This window comes from Tupaia chinensis, unplaced genomic scaffold (assembly GCF_000334495.1).
Source record: "Tupaia chinensis unplaced genomic scaffold, TupChi_1.0 Scaffold000539_1, whole genome shotgun sequence".
NCBI classification, from domain to species: Eukaryota; Metazoa; Chordata; class Mammalia; order Scandentia; family Tupaiidae; genus Tupaia; species Tupaia belangeri.
Genome location: NW_006160052.1, coordinates 622114 through 647866, shown reverse-complemented (window position 1 = coordinate 647866; position 25753 = coordinate 622114). Strand labels below are relative to the sequence as shown.

The 25753-nt window shown below is 43.2% G+C and overlaps 1 protein-coding gene across 6 annotated transcripts in view; it reads right to left on the bottom strand.

Moving 5' to 3' along the window:
* CC2D2B (coiled-coil and C2 domain containing 2B) overlaps positions 1-25753 on the bottom strand; it is a 141351-nt gene that overhangs the window by 101208 nt on the left and 14390 nt on the right. For 3 of the 6 annotated variants that reach the window (XM_006157315.1, XM_014591193.1, XM_014591191.1), the window contains exons 6-12: positions 23679-23762; positions 20822-20947; positions 16557-16755; positions 16173-16309; positions 15936-16064; positions 9737-9946; positions 2650-2747 (exon numbers count right to left, since the gene is read on the bottom strand). In XM_006157315.1, the coding sequence (XP_006157377.1) occupies positions 2650-2747; positions 9737-9946; positions 15936-16064; positions 16173-16309; positions 16557-16755; positions 20822-20947; positions 23679-23762 (983 nt within the window). Of the gene's footprint in view, positions 1-2649; positions 2748-9736; positions 9947-15935; positions 16065-16172; positions 16310-16536; positions 16756-20821; positions 20948-23678; positions 23763-25753 lie in introns of those variants that run through there. The other 3 variants (XM_014591192.1, XM_014591190.1, XM_027775261.1) reach the window with 3 other exon arrangements.

Below are 25753 nucleotides of genomic sequence, written 5' to 3'. Positions count from 1 at the left end.
CATGAAATTGAAATAAAACGTGTAAGTCAACTAAGAAAAGGATGAAAGAACATTCTAGAAAGAAATGGCATAAAAACAAAAATACAGCAGCATTAGCACAGCCCATTTAGAAACTGGACCATAAAGTTCAAGGCCCTAACATGAGGCTGGGGAGGTGGGCAGGAGTCAGATTCTCCTCCACCTTAGAAGTCTCCTAAAGCTACTGAACTACGGTTAGCATTTCAATGCCACCCCGACAGTCTCCTGAATGGAAATCGATTACACTGTATTTTTCCTGCTTCGATAAAAGCAATTACCTTTCCGGACACCCCCTTCTCCACACACACACAGTATAGTGCCCTCACCCACCAATGCTGGACCCCACCTAAAGCCTTTTTCTCTTTTTCCTGCATCAAAGTTTACTTATTCTGTGTTACTGTTCTATGTTTGATTTCAGCTAACATCGTCAATAGCATTAGTTTACTGTTTGATAACAGCTGATGGCTTCTTTTTTTGTTTTTTTTGTTTTTTTTTTTTTTTTTTGGAGAGACTTTTGCTATAGGGCATGTGCACTCGCCAGAAAGACAGAGAGAGACAGAGAGACAGAAAGTGAGAAATCACCCTCCAGGGGGAATGGCCATGCCACAATCCCTTCTCCTCCATTCTTTCAGGATCTTGGGCATTACACCAAACATGTGCCCGATGAGAGTTTAAGCCACCGGGTTCAGGACTACATAGGAGTTGACTACATAGGAGTCCAGCGACATAGCCATTACACCAACTGCCTGTCCCAATTGCTGATGGCTTTAATTCATTCATTGAACTAATATTTATTGAGTAGTCCCATGGCCCAGGCCTTGTGTAAGGCATATGTCAACCTTTTCAAGTAATACTGTCTGCTTTTAAATGGGCTACTCAAGGAAATTAATATGACTTAAATCAATTGTTACCTGTAGCAACTAAAAGTTTACAGAACCACATCAGGTCAATGGGCAAGGAGTCAGGGAATTTCTGTACCTATCGATAACGTATAAATAACTTATACCTATCAATTACGTATAAATAACGTATATCTTTGTTCACAGTTGGACTTTCTACTCAGTAAGTACCTTCTGGTGATCTCCCCGATCTTAGAGATTGCTTGGCACATGCTTATGTTTTGTTTGGAAATATTTTTTCAGTTATTTCATATTTTCATAACTTCCCTTCCCAACTAGTCTAAAGCCAAAGGTTCCTGACTGGGCCATGATGGCACAGGCAGGAGGGATGCTGCAAGAGGCCCTACGGGAAGACTGCGGGTTCATGACCAGGGTCTTCCTAAACACACTGGGCATACCTGCTGGTGCACCCATGGTCCTGGCTGGCTGCAGGGCCTGGGGGAAGGTTAGTGGTGTGAAGAAGCCATTGAAGGTGCCTGTATCTTTTCTCTCTCCCCAACACCCTCATGATGGTAATAAATAAACTTTAAAAATTTTATTAAATCCAGTGGTTCCAAACTTGTAGCTATATTTACACAGAGGTTCTTAAATCCATATACTCATGAAGTATTGTGTTTAGGCTAAATCAATCATATATGTAAATGTGTACTAATTCTCAAATATATACAGTTGTGATTAATATATCTATGTAAAATTTTAAAGTATTATTCAGTAATTCTTCAACATGTTTTTTAAAAATCAGTGGCAGGGCCAGCAAGTGGCATACTGGTTAAGGTGCTGGACTCCATAGGGCTGAGTTTGGTTTGAGTCCAGGACTCAGTGGCTTGCAACTCATGCTGGGTTTATGGGCATATGTGCCCAAAATCCCAGAAGGAGGATGGAGAAGAAGGGATTGTGGTGTGGCTATTCTCCCAGGGAATAATTTCTCACTTTCTTTCTCTGTCTCTCTCTTTCTCTCTGGTGAGTACATGTGCTCTATAGCAAAACTACCTCTAAAAAAAGTATTAAAAATCAATGGCTATTGGGACCTGCAAATGGCATAATGGTATGTCACTGGACTCCCATGTAGTCGACCGTGGTTCGAGCCCCGGACCCGGTGGCTTAAATTCATGCCAGGCACGTGTGCGTGCATGCCCAAGATCCCGAGGGAAGAATGGAGAAGGGATTGCGGCATGGGCATCCTCCCTAGGGGGTGATTTCTCACTTTCTGTCTCTCTCTGTCTTTCTGGTGAGCACATGTGTCCTATAGCAAAAACCTCTCCAAATAAAACCAAAAAACAAAAACCAATCAAACAAACAAACAAAAAATCAATGGTTATTAAAACTACAACAGTTTTCGTATGACACTTCTGTGAAATATTTTTTAAAGAATTATTTATTTAGTTTTGTTATTAATTTTTTTTAAATTTTGCCATAGGGCACATGTGCTCACCAGAGAGAGACAGAGCAAGAGAGAGAGAAAGGGAAAGCTAGCTGCCAGGTCTGGGACTCAAACCGCAGTTGGCCATGTGGAAGTCCAAAACCTTAACCACCACGCCACCTGCTGGCCCCTGTTAAATAGTTTTTACATAAACATGGGTCTCAAGGGAAGATCTGAACCATTTCTGCAACCCCCTAAGGGGTAGAGGTCCTGTGCATTTCTTATTTTGTATCCTCCATAGCCAGTGTAGTACTCGGTCTAAAGGAGGTACTTATACATGCTGGGTGCATATACGAATGGCTCAAAACCTACCTTATCTGCCAATAATAGTCTTGCAAACAGTTCCTGGTCATCTGGTTTACCTCTGCATTTTCACTTGCTAGTCTGGCGGTGTCTGTCAGTGCCTTCAGCTGTAACAAAGAGAAGAGCTCGTCAGTGTATCTGCCCACGTGTTACCATTACTGCCATTCATTAGTCTATCTGGAAATGTGCAGCGGAAGCAAAGCCTGCCGCTCTTCTGTGTTTCATTGTTTCGTCTTCTGAAACACAGCTGACGCAAACAGGGTGGAGCAGAACTGAGGAAAGCCTAGCAATAAACATCACATGCTGAACATAGGCCGTCGGTTCATCGCCCGGCATAAAGAAGGCAGACTGAACACGAGCATCTGCCTTATGTTCATCCACTCAAACCCCACGGTCACAGAAAAGATACCGCGTGGCACCCTCTCTAGTCATGCATACGTGCTGAGGACCGTCTACAGCTCTCCATGGAAGAGTCAGTGCATAACGACATAACAAAGTAAAAAATCAAAGCGAACAGGACATATTGCAGAAGGTATAAAACAGAGCGATACCCATAAAGACACGAGACTGGAGGAAACCATACCCTAAAATATGCGTAGGGGCAGTTCATGGGAACGTGAAGACTACAGACAACGGATACAAACTTGCACTGGAACGCATAAGAGAAGAGCTAAACAAATAGGACGATGTTTTATATTCCTGGTTGAGGAAACCCAATTTTTATACACATACAATTTTTTTTCCAAAATATAATGTAAGCAATACAATGGTAATGGGATTTTTAAAATAGAAGGTGATGAGTTAATTCTGAGGTCTGTACGAAAGATAAAATCTGCAAGAGTACTGAAAAACATTCTAGAAAATGACAGTAGTGAGGTGGTATTCGTCCGTCATGCATTGTAGTTTAATAATTAGGGTAACAAAAGTAGGGCAGGACTAGACCAATATTTCAGGGGGCCAGGCAGTCCCTACACAAACTTGTACATGTATGAGTAGCTGGTTTGGGAAAAGACATTATTTTTGTTGTTGTTGGGACTCGAACCACGGTAGATTACGTGGGAGTCCAGCGACATAGCCATTACGCTAACTGCTGGTCCCTGAAAGACATTATTTTTAATCAATAGGGAAATGGTGATGTTGAGTAATAGGCTAACCCTCTGCGGGAAAGAATTGAGTTGAAGCCCAGGCTCACCCAAAACACAGATGTAAATTCTAGATGGAATAAAAGGCTAGAAATTACGCCTACACACACACACATACACACACACACACACAAACACACACACACACACACACAGGTGCATGCATGCATACACACATAAGTACACACACACATCCTTAATATACTTACACATCACCAACTAATCTTGTGGCTCATAAACATGATTGGATTCGTTCCTATGCTATCTCGTCAGATACACCTTACCCAAGCCCTCTCATGACATTGGCACATTACCATTCTGACATGGACAGATAAAAATGATACTTAGAAAGATATCTTTATGATTTCGGTCTGTCAACACTAAGGGCTGCCCCTGAAGGATCATTTTTCTTGGCTGCAGAATTCCAATTTTGTTCAATTGCTCAGTCACCTTCCCTGTGTTTCAAGATCAACTCCTATCAGTGCAGCTCTTTAGAGCAATCTCCTTCTTCCTGCCAGTGACTGGTGTAGGGACGATCACATGATTTAGTTCCAGTGGAAACCTGCTGGGAGTCGAGGGAGAGACACTGTGGCACATGGCGTGTGCCCAGCGGGCCTTGGACGAAGCAGCCATCCCTCCCGCTCTCTTGCCCCATCTGCAATGTCGCTCGTGTTTAAACAGGGTTCGTAGCATACAAAGGAGCACGTTCTTGCTTAAGAATTCCTTGAATGTCAGTGAGTCTCCCACTACTCTGAATTGGTCTGAGAACAGTGAAGAGTCATATATTTCACACCGAGGAGCTAAGTGGATCGATACATTTCTGTTTAAACAAGTCAGTGTTTTGGGAGGAGGCCAAAGGATGCGCTCTGCAATGCTCTGTCTTCTCTCCACATCTACTGCTCTTCTCCACTTCCAAAAGAAAATGATAACACATGGTCTACCAAGTTTCTACTTTTACAATTCACTGGAAAATTGAAGAAAATACTGATACATATTCATATAAGATAATAAATGTAGGGGCCAGCAGGTGACATGGTGGTTAAGGGCACTGGACTCCCACATAACCGACCATGGTTCAAGTCCCAGACTGGCAGCTCACTTCCTCACTTTCCCTCTCTCTTTCTCTCACTCTGTCGCTCTCTGGTCAAATTAAAATAAATTTAAAAGGCAGCTCGTTTCCTCACTTTCCCTTCTCTCTTTCTCTTACTCTGTCGCTCTCTGGTCAAATTAAAATAAATTTAAAAGGTTAAATTAAACAATTCTTTAACAAAAAGATAATAACTTGAAGAAAAGTAAAATGAACTAAGAAATTACCTTTGGCTCCTAATGATTAATAATAATACGGAAATATTGTGAAAGGCTTTTATTTTACATAGAGAGCCATGCATTACTACATGAAAAATTAAATCTAGAGTCTATATACTATATACTGGGTCACAAGAAAAACCACAACTTTTTTTTTTTTTGAGAAGTTTTTGCTATAGGGTGCGTGCGCTCGCCAGAGAGAGATAGAGAGACAGAAAGCGAGAAATCACCCCCCAGGGGGGATGGTCACGCCACAATCCTTTCTCCTCCATACTCCTCTCGGGATCTTGGGCACACACGCACACGCGCCCGGCGTGAGTTTTAAGCCACCGGGTCCGGTACGCGAACCACGGTCGACTACGCGGGAGTCCAGCGATATAGCCATTACACTAACTGCTGGTCCCACAACGTATTTTTCTGTGCAAACGTGTCATGACTTTTCTGATGACTCAATACATTAATAGGTAGTACTCTAATAAAACAGAATTATTATTGTTCAGTCAGATTTTAACATTACATTGACTTGTAGGGGAAAAGATCCTATAAAGCAGAAATCTGTGACTCAAAGCACTTTTTTAATGACTAACATCGTAGTTTCAGAGTTGGTTCCTCCATCCATAGAAACGACGGCCATATCGTAGTTAGAATAATCAACACTTGTTATGTATTCTGATGTTATTAATTCATAGTGTTCCTCACCCACACAATTGCTACATGAAAATCTCCAATCAATTACATAAAGTCCTGTGGGTTTTGCACTTGTGCTTTAAAAAGCAGTATTTGTTAAGGTACAATTAATGTCGTTTATTGAGATGTCTTGGTAACTACATCAGGATTGAATGTTTCATTAAATACCTTACTAGGTATTCCATTTCAGAGATATTTATTAGTTGAATGAGATCTATCAAAAGACTTTTTCTGAGAGAAAACTCGCTAAGGAAAGTTCACATATTGAAAACCCAGAAGAGTTTAAGTAAAAGATACAGGTTTCTAAAAATTCTCAGTGGTGGGGACCAGCAGTTAGCGTAATGGCTATGTCACTGAACTCCCATGTAGTTGACCGCGGTTCAAGTCCCGGACCCGGTGGCTTAAACTCATGCCAGGCGTGTGTGCATGTGTGCCCAAGATCCCGAGAGGAGAATGGAGGAGAAGGGATTGAGGCGTGACCACCCCCCCTGGTGGGTGATTTCTCACTTTCTGTCCCTCTGTCTCTCTCTGTCTTTCCGGTGAGCGCACATGCCCTATAGCAAAAACCTCTCCAAAAAGTAAATAAATAAATAAATAATAGTCAGTGGGTACTCTTCTGAGTTCAGATTTCATAGACTCTTTATGATGTCATCAGATGACTATCTGGATTAGTTATCCTCAGACCAATACCCTTCACAGTTGAGATGATATTCAAAATCATTAAGACTTTTATAAAAAATACTTCAGCTCAAGACTTAAAATAGGCACATGGCTCTTTTAAGTAGTAATTATTTAAATACTATTCTGGAGTTATAGGACCAAGAACACCACTGACTATTACACCACTCCTATTTGGTAAAACATCCTGCAGGACATGTTTGAAGCCCTTTCCCCTGCCAGTTGATTCCTACAATTTCTTTTCTTATTTATTTATTTTACATTTTCCCACAAACACTTACTTTACATATCAAAAACGTTTGCTCATACTCCATAGTTCGTGACAATTAATAAACAACTTTCAAAATGAGAAAAACTGGAGTGTAGAGATAACTTTAAAAATATGTCATAATTTTATTTATGGCTCTATAATATATATAAATATATACAGTATGATTTAAAATATTTTTGAAAAAAAAATTCATGTCAACTACTCAAACTGTTGAAAAGCAAACACCCAGCACACTGTTCACATATGAACATTCTCTACTCAGCCCTGCCTACCGAGAATTCTGTGGTTTACCATCTGCCAGCTAAGATTGGTCTCTTTTTCTTCCTTCAGAGTCTTCCTCGAGTTAATCCTTTGGTTGTGGTTGCTCTTTTGCAATCTCTACTGACTACAAAGCTGGGCTGGAAAAGTCTAGGTTATTGTATGGTACGAATTCTTTCCTGTGGCTTTTCTAATCCTCTCTTCCAGGCAGAGCTGTTCATGGTGCCAGGCCATCTTTCCAAGAGCTTCTGTTGGCTTTCTTGAGATCTACTTTAGTTCCATAGCTTTCTGGTCATATATTCAGATATGACATTCCAGTCAAAGCCCTGGCAATAGTATTTCCAATTTCTGGTGCTAGGCTACAGGTTTTATTGAACTTATGCAAATAACCATTCAGCTATAAATAAGAATACTCCCAAATATTTTCTAATTACACAGGGGTGAGGAAGGGAGAAAAGTTTATGTTTCAATTTAAAACAAACAAACATTTGAAGAAATTGCTGAACCTACCAGCAACTGAAAAGAAAGCAAAATCCTTAAATCTAGAAAACAAAGCATTAAAGAAAACCAGCAATGTTTTTGTCAAAAGTCATAAAATTCTATTTTACCAGTTCAGTCTCATGTAACTAATCTCTTTTCTGTTTAATTTGCAGTGTTATTGTGGTTTGATCTTTCTGTTTAAATCCTGGAAGTTAACATTCAATGTTATTCTTGATATTTCTGGGCTTGTCTCTATCATTAATTTGGTCATTTTCTTGGTTGCTTTTTGTTCTCTTATTTCTGCCTGTCTGTCTTTAGTTTTCCTACTAAAACACTCCCTTCAGAACTTCTTGAAGAGCAGGTTTGGTGTTGGTAAGTTCTTTCAGGTTTTGTTTATCTGAGAATGTTCTTGTCTTTTCTTCCCATATAAAGGATAATCTTGCTGGGTATAGTATTCCTGGTTGAATTTGTTTTTCATTTAATACTTTTTTTTTTGGAGAGGTTTTTGCTATAGGGTGCGTGTTTTCGCCAGCCAGACAGAGTCAGAGAAACAGAAAGCAAGAAATCACCCCTCGGGGGGATGGCCATGCCGCAATCCCTTCTCCTCCATTCTCCTCTTGGGATCTTGGGCGCATTCGTGCCTGGCGTGAGTTTTAAGCCGCCGGGTCCGGGACGCAAACCTGGTCGACTACATGGGAGTCCAGCGACATAGCCATTACACTAACTGCTGGTCCCTTATTTAATACTTTGTATGTTTTCCCATTCTTTCCTTCCTCACATTGTTTCCAATGAGAGGTCTGATGTTAGCCTGATAGGATAACCTTTATAAGTAACCTGACATTTCTCTCTGGCCAATTTTAGTATTTTGTCTGTCTGTGGATTTGGCCCATCTGGCTATGATGTGCCTTGGAGAAGATTTTCTTGGGTTGATTCTATTAGGGGTCCTTTGTACTTCTTGGGTCTGGATATTTAAACACCTCTCTAGGTTTGGAAAGTTTTCTTCCAGGATCTCATGGAATAATTCAATGTCCTTATCAGTTTCTTCACCTTCTGGGATACCGATTATCCAGCTATTTGGGTGCTTAATGGTATCTAGCATTTCTGGTATATTATGCTAAATTGTGTGTGTGTGTGTGTGTGTGTGGTTTTTTTTTTTTTTTTTTTGTCTTTTTGGTGATTTTTTCCTAGGTCAGAAGTTTTGTCTTCAACCCCCAAGATTTGATCTTCTGCATGCTCTAATCTGTTTTTAATACTTTCAAGGGAGGTTTTGATTTCCTTTCTTACAGTCTTCATCTCTAACAGCTCCATTTGATTCTTTTTTATAGTGTGTATTTCTTCTTTCAAACCATGAAATAACTTCCTCACTTCCTGGAACTCATTGTCTCTTTTCTCTTGCACCTTCTGAAGTTCATTTTCTCTCATCTCTTTTGCTTTATTTAGTTTTGTCACTATGAATATTCTGAATTCTCTATTGGACATTTTCATGAGTTCCACTGAAATGTCATGGATGATGAAGGGCTGTTTTTTTCCCGCGGGGAAGAGATGTTTTCTTGGTTTCTCATATCTCTTGTGTCTCTGGTTTCTGGCCATCCGATGTATTATACATTTCTTCCTAATTTCTTGGAGTTAATTCTGAGCATTCAGGGATGTGAGGGAGGAGGTGATCTGCAATCTCTCTGCAGTTCCATTTCCCTGATGCTCACCAAGCAACCTGCACTTTTGACTTTGGAACTGGATATTACAAAGGCCTCAGAGTTTCTAGGGAATACCTGAGCTGAACTGCAGGGTTTCAACTGAGAGTTCAGCGGCATGTGGGAAGATACGAGCCAGCTTCTCTCTGAAGCTCCATACATCTCCCTTCTGCTCACTCTGCACTCTTTCTTCTCTGAATTTTAGTCATTTGATGGTGTATTCACTTTTGGCTAATTGGTTGAAGAAGGTTTCTGCAACTGTCTGAGTTTTGGGGTCCAGAAGATAGGGTTTAGAGCAGAGATTCAGTTGCCCTGGTCCCTGAACACGGCAGGACACACCTTGGATATAAATAGCTTCTTTCTGAGTTTTGGAGTCTGGAAGGTGGGGTTTAGAGCAGACATTCAGTTGCCTTGGTCTCTCCCTACAATTTCTTTTCAGAAAAGCTGAAATCAAACCATTGTTTTAATCAGTTAAATAGTTTAAATTGCTAGAGATAGTGTTCTATGGTAACTTGCTCAGTACTAAGAATTTTTCTTTCAATATTAAATGTTCCACTCTATAAATACTACAAAGTCATTCTCACCTTCTCATAAAGCAGCTGAGGTAAATTCTGTTGCTTCCTGTCCTGAAAACATTCATAAAGCTGAAGCAGCCTGGCACATAACACTTGTTCTTGATTGAAGAGCGGATGATGGCTGAATTGTAAACCCACAATGTTGAGATCTAATTGGTACATTCCCCTTTGGCTTTCTATTTTGTTTCTAAAAGAGCTTCCTAAGTCAAATTTGACTGCCTTTTTAAGAAAAAAAAAAAGATGTACAATGTTAATTTTAATCAATTTATGTTGAAATTATAAGTCAGTTCTCCCTATTTAAGTAATGTGTCAATTGAGGGGAAAAATCAAGACATAGACAAACAAAAAACAATAATGTGATTCTGCTTCCTTAAAATTGGAGCCAGCAGGTGGCATGATAGTTAAGGCACTGGAGTCCCACATGACCATAGTTCAAGTTCTGGACCTGGCAGCTTGAAAATGAGGCTGGGCACATGTGCATGCATGTCCAAAATCCCAAGAGGAAAATGAAGGACAAGGTATTACAATGTGGCCATCCTTCTTGAGGGTGATTTCTGTTTCCCTCTCTTTGTCTCTCTCTGGGAAGTCATGTGTCTTATGACAAAACCTAAAAAATAAATAAATAAATAAAAATTGATCTTGGCCCTTCCCATCACAAAATATATTTCTATTGGGAACCAGCAGTTAGTGTAATGGCTATGTCACTGGACTCCCATGTAGTCGACCGCAGTTCACGTCCCGGACCGGGTGGCTTAAAACTCACGCTGGGCACGTGTGCGTGTGTGCCCAAGATCCCGAGAGGAGAATGGAGGAGAAGGGATCGCGGCGTGACCATCCCCCCTGGGGGGTGATTTCTCGCTTTCTGTCTCTCTGTCTCTCTCTGTCTGTCTGGCGAGAGCACGCGCCCTATAGCGAAAAACCTCTCAAAAAATATATATATATTTCTATTACAGCATTTTGGTCACTGGACTATAAATTATTGTCATCTACCTCACTGGTTAATGCTGAATTTTCTTATTATAAGATTAAACATAATTTCCTATAGGAATACTATGACAAATGGCGTTGGTAAGAGTTGGTAAGAACTGTTGGTAAGAGTTTGGCTACATAATACTGTAATGGTCTCCTATAGGCCAGAGTTAAATGGTAATTACTTATTAAAACACTGTTCTTTTTTGGTTTTTCTGAAATATGCTCTCGAGGAACTTGAGTCCTCTAAGGAAACACTACATTATAGGGAGACCGTCTCTCCTTGTATATGAGACTGTCTGCATTTTAGATACCAGAATGGCCCTAAATTAGTTCAAGTTTGTAGGCCTTAGATAATATGCAAAATGATTCGTCTATGCTTTAGTCCACCATTTTGAATTTAAGCACATCTGTTTGAATGTACTTGTGGTTGGTTTTCAGTGATCTAACAAAGAGGGCTGGTATGTTACTTAGCATGAACAGTGTAATAACGTATTAGCCACCCTCAGTGAGAACCATGAATACATCTAGCTAAAAAAGAAAGGATGGAGCCTTCTCTTTGGACCAGTCTGATGTAATGTGATGTGCCCTCTAGTTTGTGCCATTGTTATTACACCTGTTGTTACGTGGAAAAAATTGCTGTTCTACCCCTAACTTGGAACAGCTGATCCAACGCTCCTCAAAGACTGTAGGGCACAAACATGGTGCTTAACTCTCTGCCTCCTTACTGTTTCCCAAGGTAAAAACCGCCCCTGCTCCCTTAATGGGTCTCAAGGAGATAGGAGAACCTTGTAAAGCTTGTTTTTGTTTAATTCCTATCTGGTAAGACTCTGTTCTTTAGCTAAGAGCTGACTCTTAAAAAAGACAAAACCTGGGAACCAGCAGTTAGTGTAATGGCTATGTCGCTGGACTCCCACGTAGTCGACCGCAGTTTGTGTCCCGGACCTGGTGGCTTAAAACTCACGCCGGGCGCGTGTGTGTGCGTGCCCAAGATCCCGAGAGGAGAATGGAGGAGAAGGGATTGCGGCGTGACCATCCCCCCTGGGGGGTGATTTCTCACTTTCTGTCTCTATGTCTCTCTCTGTCTGTCTGGCGAGCACACGCGCCCTACAGTGAAAATATCTCCAAAAAAAAAGGACAAAACCTCTTGATTTCACCTAAGAGATTTAGTCAATCATTAGTAAATTGGTAATTAACCAGGCAACACACAGAGGGAAACAACAACTTCAGTTTTAAACAACTAAATTAAAGTCGCTAAACTAGAGGGCCTGTCTTGTCAAGCAGAGTCAGCACCGATTGAAAAACTGTGTTGCTTATTTGCTTGGGTTTCTATTGAAGTGCCACAAACCACGGCCCTGGTGCTGTCCTATTCGGTACAAACTGTGGTGCCCGGAAGCTAGAAGATGTTAACTGAGATGAGAGACTAACAAGAATAAAAGAACGCGAGTTTATGGAGGAGAAGGGATTGCGGCGTGACCATCCCCCCTGGGGGGTGATTTCTCACTTTCTGTCTCTATGTCTCTCTCTGTCTGTCTGGCGAGCACACGCGCCCTACAGTGAAAATATCTCCAAAAAAAAAGGACAAAACCTCTTGATTTCACCTAAGAGATTTAGTCAATCATTAGTAAATTGGTAATTAACCAGGCAACACACAGAGGGAAACAACAACTTCAGTTTTAAACAACTAAATTAAAGTCGCTAAACTAGAGGGCCTGTCTTGTCAAGCAGAGTCAGCACCGATTGAAAAACTGTGTTGCTTATTTGCTTGGGTTTCTATTGAAGTGCCACAAACCACGGCCCTGGTGCTGTCCTATTCGGTACAAACTGTGGTGCCCGGAAGCTAGAAGATGTTAACTGAGATGAGAGACTAACAAGAATAAAAGAACGCGAGTTTAGGCTGGAGAACAAAAGCGAATGGTGGAAGTGACTGCAGGCCCGAGTATCTGAAGAACTGTTAAATGAAGTACTTTATGAGTTTTCCACAGCCATGCAAAGTCAAATAAGAATAGACATGATCAGGAGGAAGGTCTGAATTCAGTGCTAGAAAATAATAAGTACTTAGGTTTGTTTAACACTGGAATGACTTCTCTCAGTAGGCGGTAAGTTCCCTGACACACTGCTTTTAAGCAGCAACTGGCTGAGGAGTAAAAAGTGTGGCAAAGATACAAGAGAAAGACAGAGGCGTTCATCGGACATACAATGCAGAACCTCATTTTCTCAGGATGCTACTATCTTAGTACATTTGTGCTGATATATCAAATATCAGACTGAGTCATTTATAAAGAACAGACATTTATGTCTCACAGTTCTGTAGGCCAGGAAGCCCAAGGTCAAGGTAGTGGCCTCTGGTTCTGGTGAGGGGCTTTTCACTGTGTCTTCTGGAGAGGAGGAATATGCGTCCTCACTTTGCAGAAGGCAGAAATGGCAAAGGGGCCACCTTCTTCCATCAAGCCTCTTCATAACGGCACTTACTCCCAGTTACTGGGAGGAGCCCTGGTGACACAATCACTTCTTTTTATTTTACTTTCTTTTATGAGAAAGAGAGTATAAGAGCAGGAAGAGGGGGAAAGAGAGAAAAAGAAAAAAGAGGCATTTTTCACAGGGTCTCACCACTGTGATCCTCTTCCTCAGCCTCCCGGTTGACTGGGATTAAAAGCATGTGCCACCATGCCTGACCTGTTTAGATTGGTCTGGGATCCTCCTATGTGGCATGCTACTACTTACACAATTGAGGCTGGGCCCTAATCACCGCTTAAAGACCTCCCTTCTTGGGGGGACCAACAGTTAGCATAATGGCTATGTCTCTGGACTCCCATGTAGCCGACGGCGGTTCGGGTCCTGGACCTGGTGGCTTAAACTCATGTCAGGCACGTGTGTGTGCGTGCCCAGCCCTATAGCAAAAACCTCTCCCCCCAGAAAAAGACCTCCCTTCTTGGGGACAGCAGGTGGCACAGCAGTTATGTTGCTAGGCTCCCATAGGGCTGACTGTGGTTCAAGTCCCAGACCCAGTGGCTTGAAACTCACACCAGGCACAGTCACAACAGGCACATGCCCAAGATCCCAGGAGGAGAATGGAGAAGAGAAGACTGCGGTGTGGCCATGCTTCCTTGGGGGGTGATGTCTCACTTTCCTCTCACTGTCTCTGTGTGTATCTCTCTCTCCCCCAGGCAAGCACAAATACCCTAAGGCAAAAACCTCTTTGAAAAAAAAAAAAGACCTCACCTCTTAACAGTATTTTATTGGCGGGGCCAGCAGGTGGTGTGGTGCACTGGACTCCCACATAGTCAACTACGGTTCGAGTCTCAGACTTGGCGCCTTGCTTTCTCACTTTCCTTCTCTCTCTCTGATCAAACTGGAAAATAAAAATAATAATAAATAAAGTTAAATAAAAAATAGTTCTTTAAAAAAAATAGTATTGTATTGGCAACACCTGAATATTTTGTTGTTGTTGTTATAGATTTTTGCTATAGGGCATGTGTACTTGTCAGGGAGCCAGAGAGTCAGAGAGAAATCACCTCCCTGGGAGGATGGCCATGCCACAATCTCTTCTTCTCCATTTTCCTCTTGGGATTTTGGGCACGCACGCACACACACCCAGTATGAGGTTTAAGCTGCCAGGTCCGGAACTCGAACCACAGTCAACTACATGGGAGTCCAGCAATGAAACCATTATGCCATCTGCTGGTTCTAACACTTGAATTTTGAAAGGGCCATATTTAAATCATAGCATCTACAGAATGAATTTTAGTACTCAGTTTAGACATGTGATGAAGTGACCTTTATACTTATTCCTAACTCTGAGAGTCTATAAAATACTGAAATTGTGCTTGGATAAAGCTAGAACGGATGCACTAGAAGACAAGGTTACTTGTTCAGCCCGGCAGTTTCAAACTCGGGATTCTGGTGGTCATAAAGGTTGACTGGGACGGTGGTGGTGAACAGCAAAACCGAGCACACACAATGGATAACCCAGCATTTCTACTCTGAGTGATTTACCTGACAGAAATCAAATATAGTTGCCAGAAGATATGGAAAACTTAGGCTATTAGTAATAGTCAACAAATGGATGCAACTTGTATCCGTCAAAAGCAGAACGGATACCAATAAATACTTTCTTTGGAGTTCTATATAGCCCCGAAAATGAGCAAAGTATGTCTTTGGACAATGACACAGAGAGAGTACCTATTCTATGATTATGCTTCTATAAAATGGACAGAACCAACAGGCAAGCATAATCTACAATGGTAGAAGTTATAATAGTGGCGGGAACCAGCAGTTAGTGTAATGGCTATGTCGCTGGACTCCCATGTAGTCGACCGAGGTTTGAGTCCCGGATCTGGCGGCTTAAAACTCAAGCTGGACACATGTGTGTGCGTGCCCAAGATCCCGAGAGGAGAATGGAGGAGAAGGGATTGTGGCGTGGCCAACACCCCTGGGGGGGGATTTCTCGCTTTCTATCTCTCTGTCTCTCTCTGTCTGTCTGGTGAGCGCACGCGCCCTATAGCAAAAACCTCTCTCAAAAAAAAAAAAAAAAGAAGTTATAATAGTGGCTACCTTGAGTATCATCCATTCGTTATCTGTTTTTTAATAAAATTAAGATACTATATAATTCTGTATTCTGCTTTCTTTCACTTCACACTTCATTTTAATTGCCAGAGGTCATGTAAACTCACCAGAGTGAGCGAGAGGGGGAGAGAGAAGAAGCACGCACCAATGGGTGTGCTGATGCCATAATCTCTTCTCCTTTATTTCTCCATCCTGCCAGGATTTGAGGCACACAAACACACGTGCCTGGCATGTTTAACCACTAAATATTCCTCAACAATGTAATTTTTTTTTTTTTGGAGAGATTTTCACTGTAGGGCGCGTGTGCTCGCCAGACAGACAGAGAGAGACATAGAGACAGAAAGCGAGAAATCACCCCCCAGGGGGGATGGTCACGCTGCAATCCCTTCTCCTCCATTCTCCTCTCGGGATCTTGGGCACGCACGCACACGCGCCCGGCGTGAGTTTTAAGCCACCGGGTCCGGGACACGAACCGCGGTCGACGACGTGGGAGTCCAGCGACATAGCCATTACGCCAACTGCTGGTTCCAACAATGTAATTTTTAAGAGCGACTTAACATCTCGTCATTATATTATTGGACTTTAAAGGGTAAGTTAACGACACAAGAACATAACGTACAATTGAAATGACAAGAATTCTCACCATAACTTCAAGTATATTGCTGCTACTTACCTTCCTGTATATGGTCGTTAGTGCCGGGTTTAACGGTCCCTTGCTTATATTTAGTCTAAAACGCCATGACTGTCTAAATGGTGAAGGTAATGACATTATTTCTCCACTTTCTTCAAACCAACACTTTCCCTATCAAAAATATTGAAGAAATATACGGTAAGTGGCAATTTCACTAACAACAGACCTTCCATTACAAACTATCAGAGAGTGGTTCAACTTGCTGGCTGGCACACTTGCCTCTTCCAACTTAAGGAGGCGATTTTCCATCTTGTTGCAGGTCTTTTTATATACTTCCGGCCTTCGCTGAACGTACAATCCTTCCTCTTCCAAAATGCGTGGCATCATGTCTTTCGGCAGTTTAGACTGGTTGAGCACTTAATGACAGAACTTAGATATTACTTTAAGTTCCAACATATTAAACTGGTACTGACCGAATAAGAGCCATTTCATTGTGGCCCATCACTACACCCTACCACGAAACAGAGCCATGAAGAACAAATACATAGAAAACGCACTAGAATTTCGGAGCAGTACTTTGTACTTATTCAGCACACAAAGAAGCTATTGTCCTGCACAACGATCCATCAATTACTTGAATAAACTACTGGGGAAGGACATTACCTGGAGAACTACTGGGCACAAATATATCTGCCTGCCGTGTTTTTATTTGTTCTCGATCATCTTCATATTCAGCAGCTTTGACTTCAAGTAAATCTGCAAAAATGACTTCTTCCACAAAATCCTCATCTTGGCCCTCGGCAACATTTTGTGAAGTGTCACCAAGTGAGAAGTGTTTGGGATAAATATCATTTACTGGCCTCTGTTAGATACCAAAAGAAAAATAAGTCTATATGCTTATCTCCAGCAGTTAATATGCAGAAAAATTAAAAGTCTTGGAACCCTACTAGTGAACTGTCTTCCTGATCTTTGCCACCCAAATGAAGTTCTAGCTGAAACTGCGTTACAATGACGTTTCACTGAACAGAGAAGAACTCATTTAAGGCTCAGTAAAATGCAGCATGATTTTTCTAGAGCCCATTGAAATTCTCCAGTGAAAGGTGGCTGAAGTAGACATATCATTTAAGCCCCTTGTCCCTGTGAACAGTGTGCTGAGGTACTATGACACTCATAGCATACGGAAGGGTGCAGCGCTATTAGACCATGTAGTCTTTTTTTTTTTTTTAAAGAATTATTTTATTTAACTTTATTTATTTTATTTTAATTTGACCAGAGAGGGACAGAGAGAGACCAGGTCTGGGACTCGATCCACAGTCAACCATGTGGGAGTCTAGCACCTCTAATCACCATGCCACCTGCCAGCCCTTAGACCATGTGGTCTTAAACCCCATATTTTTTTTTCATCATTCAGAAAGTAGTACTACCTAAAGTGATGTGGAGTTGGCATACTGTTTTTCAGAAAATACTTAAGGAAAAGAAAAGAGAAAAGAAAAAAAAAAAAGATTCAACATAGAGGCCTAAGGCAGAATGATTACAGTGAAATTATAAAATATGAAAACACAAAAAGTTATAAGAAACCTGAATATAGGTATGAAAACAGATAAATACTAAAATACATATTTTATGTCATAATCAGAAGTTTTTAAAGAGATTTTTGCTATAGGGCACATGCACTTGCTGGAGAGACAGAAAGCAAGAAATCACTCCCCATGGGGAACGGCCATGCCACAATCCCTTCCCCTCCATTCTCCTCTAGGGATTTTGGGCATGCATGCACACATGGCTTGCATGAGTTTTGAGCCTCCGGGTCAGGGACTTGAATCACAGTCGACTATGTTGGAGTCCAGTGATATAACCAGTATGCCAGCTACTGGTCCTCATAATCAGAAATTATTATATTTTTTTTGAGAGGTGTTTCGCTATAGGGTGCGTGCACTCGCCAGACAGAGAGAGACATAGAGACAGAAAGCGAGAAATCACTCCCCAGGGCATATGGCCACACCGCAATCCCTTCTCCTCCATTCTCCTCTTGAGATCTTGGGCACACACGCACATGCGCCTGGTGTGAGTTCTAAGCCACCGGGTCCAGGATGCGAACCGTAGTCGACTACGTGGGAGTCCAGCGACATAGCCATTACATTAACTGCTGGTTCCCCCCGTAATCAGAAATTTAATGAGTATATTCACAAAAACAAAATCATCAAATTACTTTGGATGACTTTACCTGTCTAATTTGAGATGTACATATACTGAACAACACAGAGCCCACGTGAGTCAAGCAAATAAACCCCTCAATTCCTAAAAACATACATTCAGAGTAAATAATAAAATAAAAATGATTAGTCACAGAATTCCTTTGAAAAGAGATGCTTAAATGGCCTTGATCAGCTCTGACAACAATAAATCAGTAACCAAGCGAAGCGTCACCTAGGTCCATATCAAGTCATCATATCAGCAACCCCGTACTACTCCTGTCACAAAATAAAGAAAATATTTAATATCCAGGCGTCCTTGCAGTGTAAAGCATGCTTCGGGGAATCTCCATGTGAGGGGTCTCTGTGAACACTCCAATCATAGACTGAAAAGGACCCCCTGAGCTCCCGTCACCAAGCTTCCTTCACAGCACCTCTGAGAAGGACGGGGCCTTTAACCTGCCTTCAGACTCGGGTCTTCCCGATAGCTCAGTTTCTTGGCCTCTCATCTTAGACCCCACCCTCTGATTCACGACCCACTTGGTCTCCTCCATGAATCTGACCCAATCGGCCTATCTCTGGGTTGTGACACGCTGTGATCTTGATCGTTACAAGCCTCTTTGTTTGGTCTAAGCCCGGCTGCTCTCCTAGGTCACCCTCCTGGTCTTAACTATGCAGCTCACAGCTATTCGCTGTGACAGGAGTACGCGGGCAGAAGATCTAAGTCCAGACGACACCGATGAGTGTTGTGGAGGAAGACAGAGTACCACCCTTGCCCTGTTTCAGAGGAACGCGACTTGCTAGCTGGTATGACAAGCAGAACCATTCGAGAGTGAACTCAGATCTCACGCTAGTCACCCATATGGGGTGTTTGGGGCCAGAGCTCCCTCTTCCCAGAAGTAAGAGACCACACTAACTCAACTCGCCACAACATAGATTTCTCCTCCCTATGATGAGTGGTAGTTTCCCATGGGCTCCAAAGAGCAGACAGGTTGGCAAAGAAGCCCTCTAAACAGCTCGGACCTGGACTCGAACTTCCTCATGCCCGGGCACACCCCATACACCCGTCTTGAGCCCTCTCGTGCTCGCCCCATGAGAAAAAGGCAGATGTGACCACAGTACAGGCCCTGCATACTCTGCTGGGCAGGCAGAACAGGGACAAGGCCTTCTCTTGCTCTCCCAGAAAAGCCTGTTCCTTAACCCACATAGTGGGATGCTGGGAGGCTGGGACTCGCATTTAAGAGCATGAGTGTGCTGATGCCCCTTTACTCAATATTCCATCTATTCATTGAGTACCTACCGTGTCCCAGGGAGAAAATCAACAGGCAGACCAAGAAACAGATGTCAGCTGGTGAAGCATGTGAGGGAAAATAAAGCAGGGCAAGGGAGAGGGAATTCTGGGCTGGGTGGGTTAGGAGTACTGTTTTGTTTGTTTGTTTGTTTGTCTGTTTGTTTGTTTGAGAGGGTTTTGCTATAGGGTGCATGTGCTCGCCAGAAAGACAGAAAGAGACAGAGAGACAGAAAGCGAGAAATCACCCCCCAGGTGGATGGCCACACCGCAATCCCTTCTCCTCTATTCTCCTCTCAGGATCTTGGGCACACACGCACACGCGCCCAGCATGAGTTTAAGCCATCGGTTCCGGGACTCGAGCCATGGTCAACTACCTGAGAGTCCAGCAACATAGTCATTACGCCATCTGCTGGTCCTGGGGGTACTGTTTTAGATAAGGCTGTCAGTCACAGTATCTGGGGTGAGTGTCATTTGAGCAGAGGCCCAAAGTTAGTGAGGGATGGAGCATGAAGACACAGAGAGAGCTGCCTAGGCAGACAGAGGTGCAAAGACCCCGAGGCCAGAGCACCTGCCCATGAGAACCAGGAAGAACGTTCCTGCAGCTGGATGAGGGCTGGGGGAGGCAGAGTGAAAGCTGTCAGGATCAAAATGGAGCTCCTGGGTCAAAAGTCAAACAAACAGAGAAACAAATACATCAACCGAGCCAAGAAAGGGGGTGGTCCGCATGCATGTGCGTCTGGTAACGAGGACTGTCACAGGGATCTGTCAGAGCCACAGCCATATACGGAGGCCACTGCAGCCTTACTCAAAACCACTCTGCAGGGAACCAGCAGTTAGCGTAGTGGCTATGTCGCTGGACTCCCACATAGTCGACCGCGGTTCGCGTCTCGGACCCGGTGGCTTAGATCTCACGCCGGGCGCGTGTGCGTGCAAAAAAAAAAACCAAACAAACAAACAAAAAAAAAAAACCACTCTGCAGGGCATCTGCCCAGGAACTGGCTGCCCGACCTTGAACTGATGCACCCTTGCTATTGATCCTGGTGGCCAGGGATCATTGTCCTAAAACACCTCACGTAGTCCTCTCATTTTCCTTTTAAAACCCGTCTTCCCTTACCTCCCTAAGCACACCTGCTGTTTACTCTGACAAGCGCATTCTGCGTGCAGTGCTCATTCCAGAATAAATATAATTTCTTAGGAGTCTCTCCCTTTGCTTGTTATTCAGAGGCTGGCAACAGTAAGAAATGAAGTCAGAGAGGGCCTAGGAGCACCAGCTCACGTGGGCCCTGCGGGCCCCTGTGAGGACTCCGCCTTTATTCTGAGTGAGACAGAAAACCGCTAACAGTATCACTCTGGCCCCTGCATGATATGGAAGGTAGATACAAGGGCAATAACAAGCGTGAAGACGATGCAGAGGCGCAGTGACAGGGCTGAGACCGGAGTGGTACCAGTGAAGGCAGGTCAGATTCCCAGATATGCTGAGGTTCTGTAACAGCAACAGGGTTTGTGATGAACTGGATACAAGTACTTGAGCGAAAGAGGATCCAAGAAGTCACCAAGGTTTGGCTGAACAACTGGAAAAATGAATTGCCAATTACTACTAGGATTCCATTTATATAAAACTCTGTGTGTGGGGAGGGAGGGGGGCCAAAACCATACAGAAAGTTATGGAAAAAAATGATAGTGGTTATCTCAGAAAAGTGTGATCATCTCAGAAAAGTGTGATCAGAGTGATTTCAGAAGATTTTTATTTCTTCCTCAATTTTTTTATCTTTTTTTTTTTTCTTTTTTTAGTTTTGGCTATAGGCACATGAACTCACTGAGACACACACAGAGAGAGAAATCACCCCCCGGGAGGGCATGGCCACGCTGCAATCCCTTCCTATCTACTCTCCTCTTGGGATCTTGGGTACGCATGCATGCACATCTGGTGCGTTTGTCTTCTCTTTTTAATTTTTTTTGTCAAGCTGTGGGGTCCAGAACCCAGATTGTGGAGTCAGCTACGTGGAATCCAGCCATCCTAACCTCCCTACCACCTCCTGACCCATTCCTTAACTTTTGCCTTAAGTTTTTATAATGCGTAGATTTTATTCAAAAAAAAATTTTTTTTTTAGAAAGAGAGATTTTTGCTATAGGGCACATACACTCACCAGAGTCACAGAAAGATGAAGTAAGAGAAAGTGAGAAATCACTCCCCAGGGTAATGGCCATGCCACCATCCCTTCTCCTCCATTCTCCTCCCAGGGTTTTGGGCACGCACACATATGCACCAGATGTGAGTTTCAAGCCACCGGATCTGGGACTCTAACCATTGTTGGCTATGTGGGAGTCCAGCACGATAGCCACTATGCCACCCTTTATTGAAATTCTTAAAAGATGACTTTTCATCATGTAAGAAAATAATAACAAAAAACGAATGAAAAAATTGGAGCAAATGCAAAGAAAGGGGTGGGAGTACGTGGTAAGGCAAAAGGGGGGGGGGGGCCAAGCAGGAAGGAAAAGGGGGGGGGGGGTCCAAGCAGGACCTGAAGGAGGGATCCAAGGAGAACCTGAAGGTTTGGGAAATGACTAAATGTGTCAGAAAATATTTGGGGGGGACCCCTGGAATAGCAAGTAATTGGTGGCAGGGGGCTCAAGACAACAAGAGAGACTTGAGGGAACAGAGGAATTGGAGAACATACACGGACAGAAGCTGGCCAGACAGACAGACAAGTCCGAGGAGACGGGGAGACTAGCCAGACTGACTAGCCAGAGGAAAGGGCAACCAGAGTGACGGGGCCCGAGGGGCTGGAGAAGAGCAGGAACTGACAGAAGTTAGAAGGGTCTGGGGTTGCACCAGGGGGGTGAAGAGTGGGGAGACACAGAGAGTGACAGACTGTGGAGAGCACTGTGAGGACTCGGAGAGAGACAGGACAAGGAAAAGCAAGCGCAGGCTTCGGAGCCGACAGCCTGCACTTGCCCGCTCCACCAGTGTTCAAACCCCTGTGCCTCAGTTTCCTCACCTACAAAAGGAAAGTCGTGGGACAGCATGTGGTGTGGGTTGGGGCGCTGGACTCCCACACAGCCATCCTCAGTTCAAGTCCTGGACCTGGCACTTGCTTTGTCATTCACTCTCTGGTGAACACATGTGCCCTGTAGTAAATTTTAAAAAATAATAATGAGGGACCAGCAGTTGGCAGGGTTACATTGCTGAGCTCACATGTAGTCGACTCCGATTTAAGTCTTGGACCCAGTGGCTTAAAACACGCTGGGCGTGGGACCAGCAGTTAGTGTAATGGCTATGTCGCTGGACTCCCATGTAGTCGACCACGGTTAGCGTCCGGGACCCGGTGGCTTAAAACTCATGCCGGGCGCATGTTTGTGCATGCCCAAGATCCCAAGAGGAGAAGGGAGGAGAGGGGATTGCGGCGTGGCCATCTCCCCTGGGGAGTGATTTCTCACTTTCTGTCTCTCTGTCTCTCTCTGTCTGTCTGGCAAGCGCACGTGCCCTACAGCGAAAACCTCTAAAAAAAAGAAAAACCACGCTGGGCGTATGTGCATGCATCCCCTAAATGCTGAGAGGAAAATGGAGAAGGGATTGCAGTGTGGCCATTCCCCCTGGGAATAATTTCTTGCTTTCAGTCTCTCTGTCTCTCTAGTGATCATATGTACCCTATAGCAAAAATCTCTCAAAAAATAATAATGATAAATAAAATTAAAATAAATTATTCTAAAAAAAGAATGAAAGTCCTAATACCTGTTTCACGGTGTTATTATGAAGAGTGAATGACACAATTTTCTTTTAAAACTTAATCTAGAGCCAGCAGATGGCGTAGCTGTTATATCGCTGGACGCCCACATGGCTAACTGTGGTTCAAGTCCCAGACCTGGGTGGCTTGAAAATCATGCTGGACACATGTGCGTGTGTGTCCAAGATCACAGGAGGAGAAGGGACTACAGTGTAGCCGTGTAGGAGAAGGGACTGCAGCGTGGCCATACCCTTCTGGGGGGTGATTTCTCACTTTTCCTCTCACTGTCTCTCTCTCTCCCCCTCTCTCTCCAGCAAGCACACACACACACACACCCTAAGGCAAAAACTTCTACAAAAACAAAACCAGAAAAAAATCTTAGTCTACCACTGGGCACCCAGTACGCACTTAACTTAATCAATGTTAGGTCTTGTCATAAACAGCTTCTCAGTTCAAAGAGCAGGGGGAGATGCAATCAGAGAACCCTCATCTCCCGTCCAAGTGTTTCATTCTAGGCCTGCAAAATGAGCACTGTCTCCCGAGAGTGAGGATGCGAGGAGAGAGGAGCGAATCAAACCTGCTTTGAAGACTGGTCCAAAGCTGAGCCTTCTCCTCCGCTCAGAGTGAAAAATGAAAGCCCCTCATCCAGGAGCCCTTCCGCCTGTGGGTTGAACAATGGTAAGCCCGTGTCAGTGTGGGATGAACACACGTCCTGCTCCTAAGCAAAGGAGTCGCTTTTCTGAAACATGGCGAGGAGTCGCTCATTATTTGGACTAAAACGTTACTGATTTTCCTCTAGGCTCTGTTTTCCAGATTTAAGGATTTTTGTCTTGTTCATGGACCTACTATTTGAACAGAATCCTAGCCAGTTTCTTGACTTTAAGTTTAAAGAAAAGCTCTCTTAGCAGTTTTAAAATTTTGATTTATTAAAGCTAAAACTGCTTTTCTTTAACTTAGACATATATTTTAAAAACCACCTATTGAATGACCACAGTAAGCTAGGTGCTAGTTTATGGCATATTCATTCTCCTCACAGTTTCACACCTAAAGTCAGACGTGTGTTCACAGACAGGGATATATCAGTTGAACTTGCTATTCAAAGTAGTTAGATTGATTAAGATATTTTGTGAATCAATAAAACGTGGGGGGAAATAAAAGGAGTGGAAAGCAACGGCAGACACCAGAGACAGCGTGGGAGGAGGATGGGAAATAGGGAAATATATATATGAAACAGGGAATGGAAAAGTAGTTGACAATAACATGCATGACGAAGCTACTGTGCGGTGTTTTCTGGCTGGGAAATCTCACTTTGTATGCTGTGATGATGCTGATGCTCAATGAATGAATGTAAAATAAATTAATTAATAATAGAACAAGAGGCAGCAGGACAGACATAATCAAGTTATATTTTCCTTTGAGTCTATGTCGGTTCATGAGATTAATTAATTAATTAATTAATGTTTGGTAATGACAACCCCCTCCCCCCAGAAAAACCAGAAATAAAGAAAATGTTCTCCATGTCCCCGGACCATCTCCTTGCTCTGGGCTGAGCATCTTTCCTCTTGCCCTGGCCCTCTAGCTCATTAGGACCGTGGGCATTCATGTACACACCCAGTGTGGTTTCGGGTCACCCTGCGATCTGAATTCGGGGTCAGCCTTGTGGCTTCCAGCACAACAGTCCAGTTTGCTACCGGCGGTTCCCCAGGCTGGCTCTAGTCTGAGTATTATAAGTATTACCTTACCTGGGGCTGACGGGGGGTTGAGTAGCTGGACTCCCACGTGGCTGACCAGAGAGAGAGTCCTGAACCTGGCAGCTTGCTTCCTCACTTCCCCCCACAACTCTGTCTCTTTCTGGTCAAATTAAAAATAAATAAATAAACTAGCAGATGATGTAATGGTTATATCGCTGGACTCCGACATGGCTGACTATGGTTTGAGTCCCGGTCCTGGTGGCTTGAAACTCATGCCAGGTGAGTGTGTGTGCATACCCATCCCAAGAGGAGAATGGAGGGGGCTGGCAAATGGCATGGTGGTTAAAGGTGCTGGACTCCCACATGGCCAACCATGGTTCAAGTCTCAGACCTGGTGGCTTGCTTTCTCGCTTCCTCTCTCTTTGTAGGTGTGTCTCTCTGATCAAACTGGAAAATAATAATGATAATAATAATAAATAAAGTTAAAATAAAATAATTCTTTTTTTTAAAAAAAAAAGAATGGAGGAGAAGGGACTGTGCCATGGCCAACCCCCCTGGGAGGGTTGTTTTCTCGCTTTCTGTCTCTCTGTCTCTCCAGTGAGCACACATGCTTTATAGTAAAAATCTCTCTTAAAAAGAATTAAATAAAGGAATAAAATTAAATTGATATTATTTTAAATAAATAATAAAAGAGTATAACCTTACAATTTGATCAAAATGCCAGTGCAGGTTAAACTGTTTTCTCTCCCTGGTTTTAGGTGCTCTCATACACAGTGCATATCTGTGTGCACACAGAGACACAAACCAGCACCCTCCGCCTCACAGTCGTCTGTGGTCGGCAGTAATTACACGTCTCAGAGGTGGCATACTCTACATGCTGGGTGCGCATGCTTCCTGAAAGGCTGAAGAAAGGGAGGAGAAGGGATTGCGGCATGACCGTTCTCCAGCGAGGGTCCTTTCT